The sequence below is a fragment of the Cynoglossus semilaevis genome, chromosome 10 (assembly GCF_000523025.1).
Source record: "Cynoglossus semilaevis isolate Cse_v1.0 chromosome 10, Cse_v1.0, whole genome shotgun sequence".
In the NCBI taxonomy this organism is placed as follows: domain Eukaryota; kingdom Metazoa; phylum Chordata; class Actinopteri; order Pleuronectiformes; family Cynoglossidae; genus Cynoglossus; species Cynoglossus semilaevis.
Genome location: NC_024316.1, coordinates 20428541 through 20435600, shown reverse-complemented (window position 1 = coordinate 20435600; position 7060 = coordinate 20428541). Strand labels below are relative to the sequence as shown.

At 40.5% G+C, this 7060-nt stretch overlaps 2 protein-coding genes across 3 annotated transcripts in view; one reads left to right on the top strand and one right to left on the bottom strand.

Annotated features, from left to right (window-relative positions):
• LOC103385580 (glutaminase kidney isoform, mitochondrial) overlaps nt 1–4270 on the top strand; it is a 12271-nt gene extending 8001 nt beyond the window's left edge. The window contains exons 1-11 of one of the 2 annotated variants that reach the window (XM_025059022.1): nt 16–170; nt 366–432; nt 511–561; nt 951–1127; nt 1634–1765; nt 2070–2162; nt 2245–2306; nt 3139–3215; nt 3301–3364; nt 3468–3641; nt 3680–4270. In XM_025059022.1, the coding sequence (XP_024914790.1) occupies nt 115–170; nt 366–432; nt 511–561; nt 951–1127; nt 1634–1765; nt 2070–2162; nt 2245–2306; nt 3139–3215; nt 3301–3364; nt 3468–3609 (921 nt within the window). In that variant the 5' untranslated portion in view covers nt 16–114 and the 3' untranslated portion in view covers nt 3610–3641; nt 3680–4270. Of the gene's footprint in view, nt 1–15; nt 171–365; nt 433–510; nt 562–950; nt 1128–1633; nt 1766–2069; nt 2163–2244; nt 2307–3138; nt 3216–3300; nt 3365–3467 lie in introns of those variants that run through there. The other variant, XM_008319510.3, reaches the window with a different exon arrangement.
• A 148-nt stretch (nt 4271–4418) lies between these two features.
• On the bottom strand, nt 4419–6680 carry spryd4 (SPRY domain containing 4). The gene is made up of 2 exons (XM_008319513.3): nt 6141–6680; nt 4419–5450 (listed from the first exon to the last, which is right to left on the bottom strand). Exons 1-2 carry the CDS (start codon nt 6277–6279, stop codon nt 4909–4911), a joined length of 681 nt encoding a protein of 226 aa, XP_008317735.1. The 5' UTR covers nt 6280–6680; the 3' UTR covers nt 4419–4908.
• Nucleotides 6681–7060: the final 380 nt, after the last annotated feature.

The following is a 7060-nucleotide window of genomic DNA, read 5'->3' as shown; positions in this document are numbered from 1 at the left end:
TTTTTTTGTTTTGGTCCATGAGTCCATAATTTATTTCTGTTTTGACAAGTTACCATTTAGTTTTACTGTCAGTCTTAGAACCTTGTCTTTACCGACACCATTCTGTTGCAGGTGATGGAGTTCCTGAAGGAAATGACTGGTTCAGAGTACGTCGGCTTCAGTAACGCTACGTGAGTCGTTTTTATTTTCTTGTTCACTCGTTTTTTTTCCAGTATTGCTGTTGAACTGTAGATGGCAGTGTAGCCAGATTGTTATGAAAATCATCGTACATTCTGCCTCAATGATTAAAAACATCAGAAAATGTCTTTATGTTCTTCCTTGTGGGAAACACTGAGGTTTATTTTTCTCTTCTGATATTTTTGCAGTTTTCAGTCAGAGAGGGAAACCGGTGACAGGAATTACGCCATTGGTTATTACCTGAAGGAGAAAAAGGTGAGAATCCACGATCACAGAATTATTCACCATCTTCTCCTCAACTCTGTGTCTGATTTTCAACCCTTGTTCCTGCAGTGTTTTCCCGACAACGCAGATATGATCGCAGCCCTGGATTTCTACTTCCAGGTGAGACGACCACAAGTCGAGTCACGTGACTTTTGTAGGGCGTCAAACTCATTTTGGTTCACGGGCCACACCACATAGTTTTCATGAAAAGAAGTACAAGTATATTATTATTATTATAGCATTATGTATAGATGATAAAATATGAGTTTATTATTATTTATTAATTTTACAAAAAGATATCCTAACCATGACTTGTTTGTGTATTTTTTATTTATTTTCACAATTTATCAAGCTGGCCAGGTTTGGCCCACGAGCCATATGTTTATAGAATAAAGACAATAGTCCTTTGGTTCTGTGTTGTCAGCTCTGGGGTTCAACCTTTTACCCATAATTCCATGCAGCTGGTCGGCGACAGAACATTGAACGACCTGTAAACTTCTCTCTTCCAGCTGTGTTCCATCGAAGTCACCTGTGAGTCAGGAAGCGTCATGGCGGCCACGCTGGCCAACGGCGGCATATGTCCAATAACGGGGAAGCGTGTGCTGAGCGCTGAAGCTGTTCGGAACACTCTGAGCCTCATGCATTCCTGTGGCATGTACGACTTCTCTGGACAGTTCGCTTTTCACGTAAGTCCCCGAGAAATGTACCTGAAAAAGCTGTTAAAACCAAGAGTTGATGCTCGGGAGGCACTAGTACCGATCCTAAATACATGTCGAGTCAGCGACCCGAGTCTCCATGGTGGAAATAGTTCTCCACAGGAGACGGTGTTTTTAGTTGAAATGTTCCACTGGTGTCAAAGCTCTGCTCACTTTCTGGTCAGCTGTGTTAGCGATCCAAAAAAAATGATTTTATTGTTTATTATTTGTTTATTTCTTTCATTGTTAGTTTTACTGTATTTTCTGAACTATAAGTTGCACCGGAGTTTAAGTCGCACCAGTGCCCTCTAGTGGCTGTGAAATGTGAAATTATATATTTTTTTATATAAGTCACACTTGAGTATGAGTTGCAAACCCAGTCAAAGGATGGAGAAAAAAAAGTGCGACATATAGTTCAGAAAATACGATACTTGGAGTCTTCACTGTGGTAATGTGATTCTGTCGTCATGGTGACGTCTGTTATGTCCTCTCTTTAGGTGGGCTTGCCTGCTAAATCTGGGGTGTCGGGTGCAGTCCTGCTGGTCGTCCCCAACGTCATGGGTATGATGTGTTGGTCTCCGCCGTTAGACCGCATGGGAAACAGTGTTCGTGGAATTCACTTCTGTCAGGTATTCACTCTGCTCCACGACTCCGTCAGAACGACAGGATCTCTGATCAACTGAGCTCCATTTTTCCACTCGTACCCATTTTTATAACAATTATATAAAATGTTTTCTTAATAATTATTATTTGATATGATCAATATATTTGTTTCTATCTGTGTTTTTCATGTTTAAATGTTCGGGGGATTTAATTAAATTAATTAATACTATATTTCTGGGCGGCTGAAATGAACGAATGAATTAGTTTTTAGTTCTTTTTTTAATGAGGAAAATTTAAAACAACTGTAATTTTGAATTTTCTTCTTCTCAGGACCTGGTTTCTCACTTCAACTTCCACAATTATGACAACCTGAGACACTTCACTAAGAAACACGACCCTCGGAGGAGGTCCGACGACGATCAGGTGACTCAACGATTTCACCGTCGACTCCACGAACCACCGTCCTCCTCCAGATTCTAACCTTCGTGTTGTTTTTTTCCGACAGAACAAGCTGGTGGTGAAGGTCATGTTCGCAGCCAACAGTGGTGACGTCTCTGCTCTGAGAAGGTAGGAGAGCCACCAGGTGGAGATGGTGTGAAGTACAAGTCTTAAAGAAAAAATGTCTATTTATTAGCTGACCATAAAACATAAAAAAAATACCAAAACTAAATGTTGATATAAAAATTCAAACTCGGATGTTAAACCATTAAATGGCGTGAACTTTGGGTTAGTGTTGAAAAACATTTTGAAATGACTCTGCAGAAACAGAACGATTTTTTAAAATTATTATTATTTAAAATAATACATTTTTGGTTGTGTACAGGATGTTAGCTCAAATCAACTCAAACTCAGGGTTAGTGTTGAAAAACATTTAGAAATGACTCTGCAGAAACAGAACAATTTAAAAAAAGTTTTTTTAAATAATTATAAAACTGAACATTTTTGGTTGTGTACAGGATGTTAGTACAACATCATGACAATAAAACATTGTTTGTAGTACAGATGAATGCAGGGCCAGCTCGTCACATACAGTAGGCCACAGAGGTGGGCACCAAGGGCGCCACCTACTGGTAAGGCCCTGCAAATAAAAAAAACAGTATAAAATTAAATTATCATTATTATATTTTTGAACATACTCCATCTGTTTGTTTCTATTTTTTTGTCCTTCATTTTAGTCCTCAGACCAGACAGGGCACCAGGTCGTGACCTGGTGTCAAAGGTCATCTTCCAGAATTCTACAGAAGAATTCTCTGATTGAAACAGAGAAAAGATTTTTTTTTAGATTTGTCTTAGGACTTTTTGACTCATATCAAAGTTGTAGTTGTAGCTTTTTTTTGTAAATCTACTCAGTAAAGTTTGACCTGAAACTGTTTTCTCTTCCCGACTCTCATCGCCACAGGTTCGCCCTCTCAGAAATGAACATGGAACAGAGAGACTACGACTCTCGGACGCCGCTCCACGTCGCAGCAGCCGAAGGTGAGACGTCTTCGTCAGTTCTCACCTCAGTTCCTCCGAGGTCGGGTCTTTACAGCAGAGTTCTGACGCTGATCTTCTGTTCCAGGTCACGTGGAAGCCGTGATTTTCCTGACTGAAATCTGTAAAGTGAACCCTCACCTGAAGGACAGGTGAAGAACAAACACCTGATATTAGACCTGAACTCCACTGTAATACAAACACCACCACCGTGTGTCACCGGTATTACACTGATGTTCCGTATTTATCCTCCAGATGGGGGAACACACCACTAGATGACGCCATGCAGTTTGGCCACGACGTCATCGCTTCGGTCCTGCAGGAATACCAGCTGGTGTTCACGGACAAGGAGTCGGAGGAGAAGACTCCGCTGGACACACTGAAGAGCATCATCTGAACCCAGGAGCGTGGTTCAAACTGAGGGGCGTGGTTCAAACTGAAGAGCATCATCTGAACCCAGGAGTGTGGTTCAAACTGAGGGCCATCATCTAAATCGAGGAGCGGTATTCAAATTGAGAAGCGAAATCAGAACTGAGGAGGGTGGTTCAAACTGAGGGGCATGGTTCAATCGGACAGAGACCAGATAATGGTGGTGAAGAGAAGTGAGGAACCAGTGATGGTGAATTAGTCGGTTCCAGAGTAGAGGTAAAGTTCTGTGTCAGTAAAGTTCTATACGAGGGGGTTGAAGGCGAAGGTTGTTTCAACCCGTGGTGCAGCAGCAGGGTGACGTGGTTTAGACCGAGGCCCTGCTCAACACACAGGTGTTAATATCAAATATATTTTAGTGTCGAGTGTATTTATAAATATAGTTCTTTCTGCTTTTACTTCTGCTGAAGTCAGAATATATATATAACAACTGTACTTTATCACAGCTGACCTAATCAGGTTACAGTAGCTACCACCGGAGGGCGCACCCGTACCAAAAGTGGTACGAGTGCCACAGTTTCAGAAACCTACCGACCTGCCACAGAAACAACAGAGCAGTGTTGAAAACAGATGACGATGATTCAAATATGTAAATATGTATCTATTGGTTGTAAATAAAAAAATTATAATTACTTTTTTTTGGCAATTTTTTTTTCTTGCCTACATGTTTCTCATCTCATTAGAGCATTTTGAGATTTTTTTTCAGTTTTTTTTTGTAATTTATCAGATGTTCCTAATTCAGCATTTTTGGTCAGATGTTAAAAAATTAGGATGAAATTATTTTGGCAAATTTTTTAAATTTATTTTCAAACTTGTATCTTGTTCATAAAGACAACGATGAAGCCAGTTCTGATGACACTTACTTTATAGAATGTAGTCTGGATATGAGGTTAACGTCCTGGCTGAAGAGGAAAAAAAAAAAAAAATAGAAACTGAAAGTGGTCGATATAAAAACACCATCTGTTCTGATATGAGGTAATACAGGAAAAACACAACTGCTGTGAAAGTCTGAGTGTGAAGGAGAGCACCAGTGCATCACGTCCGTGTCACATTCTATTTTCTTTTTTTTTTTTTAACAGTGCAGGTCCAAAAAAAAAAAACCAACGTCTTCTGCAGGGATACAGGTCTCTCTCTCTTGGCCAATCAGAAATGAGCCATCACCAGTGGTTACAGCGACTCCCGAGGAGGATTTTGCTTTAATTCCAACCAGGTGGTGCAGCGGTGCCGACTGCTGCCCGGGTCAACAAACGAACGAACCACAAACACAGCGTCAGTGCAGGCCCGCGGGCTCCTCCACGTCACAGTGCGTGAGCAGCTCCCCGTCCCAGAGTCCGAACGCAGGGCAAAGAGGAGCGTGGAATTTGGCCCTGAAGCTGTGGATGATCCTGGGTTTCTCCACATCCACCAGCCCCAGGAGCCCCGCCTCGTAGTCGAGCAGGATGCCCACGCGGTCGGGCTTCCCGACCAGCGCCACGGGGACCGCCTTATTGTTGGTCATGGCAAACCACTTCCGCTGAGCGAATCCAAACACCCAGGAGGAGGCGTTGGTGCCCACGCAGTCGTCTCTGGACATCAGCGCCTCGGCCGCGCCCAGACGGAACTCCAGGGACTTCTTGACCGTCACCTCCCAGTAGTGTCGTCCGCCGCTGACCTTCTGATCCCCGAAGACCACGGCCCAGTCTCGGAATCTCTCCGGGTTGTCTTGGACCTGGCTTGGGTCCAGGCCCAGCATGCGGTAGATGATACCGGTGTCTTTCTTGAAGAGGTCCAGGCTGCTGTGGGCTGTTCTCTCGTCCAGTTTGAACTGCACGTCTGCAACACACACACACACACAGATTTGACTTTAGACCAATTGAACATTTCAAATATTTTTAAATTTCAAATATTTTAATATTGATGTTTGAACAACTCAACTCTATTTACTCCAACATGTAGTTCACACTGAAAACTCTACCTGAAGTTTTTATAAAGTTTCTACATCATTTTCGTTTATTTATACAGAAAGTTAAAAAAAAAAACAAAGTTCAAGAAAAACTGTTTTTTTTAAACCAGAATACAACTTACTTTTGACTAAAATCGAGTTCATTTCAAAGAAGAAAAAAAATCTGACGCTAAAAATGTTCAATTCATAATTTTAATAATTTATCCCGGTTTTTCTCCCAGTTCCGCGTTAGCTCTGATTTCAAAATCGTTTATATCTGAAAAGTTGAAAAACCTGTTCAAATAGAACTAACTGTATCGCAGCTGAAGAAAGTTTTGTGTGAAAATATTTTTCTGTTTTACATGTTTTACTGTCGTTAAAATGACATCTGACTGACCTCGAACTTGTTTTAATTTGCCTCGTCCGCGTTTGTTTTGAACAGTAACTGGGAGTAAACGTCAACTTTCTACGGCGTCAAGAATGTTCACCCCACGCCTGGTAGGACATTAGCCTCCGGCTGCTAACAGCTACCGTTCTGTTTATTTGTTGTTGTTTACGTAAATGTAACGCCGGACACTCACTGCTGCCGGTGGAGGCGGTGATGTAGCTCCTCCTCGCTGCAGGACACACGGACCTCCAGCTGTGTGCAGCCAACACCGGGGCGAAGGTTCGCCCTGTCAGGGAACAGAGACGACCAACGCTGCTCAGTGGTGCCGCCATGTTTTCCGTTCTGCTGCTAGTCAGGTGTCCCTTGTTCTTCTACTACTAGGAAAGCTGCTGTCTCTGCTCTGTCGCCCCCTGCAGGAACACTTTCTGCAACAGGGTCGGCACCTATATATTATATATGTTGTATGTTTATTATTTGTAATAATTTGTATTTTATTTTTTAACTGAGGCCATTGTTTTTTTTGATTGTTGAAATGTTTTTTATTATTCATTTCTAATTGTTCTTTTGAAATGTTTCAACCAAATCCAAACTTAGCATGTCATTTATGGTTAGATGTACGCAAATATAATGAAAGATTTTGGAATTTCTTTTCTCAAAAATGTATCTTTTTTTTTTAAAAAAAAAAGTTGTTTTCTGTATGTTTCTCATCAAATTAGAGCATTTTGAAACAAATTAAGGAACATTTTTTTGGGGAGAACGTTTTGGCAAAATCCTAATTTCGCAAAAAAACTTGAAAACTCATGAAAGTGTTTGAAAAAAACTGCAAAATTTTGTTTTCTGCATGTTTCTCATCAAATTACAAAATTTTGAAAATTTTTGGGAAAATTTTTTTCTGGGAAAAATTTATTTTTTGAAATTTTTCGGCAAAATCCTAATTTTGCATGTGATGTTATTCAAAAGTTAAAAAGATTTCATGAAAAAATAAAAAAATTCAAAATGTTATGTTTTCTGTATGTTTCTCGTAAAATAGGGCATTTTGAAAAAAAAAAGAATTTTTTCAGAATTTTTAAGCAGAATCCAAATTTATAAACATTCATATAAAATATTTTTTGG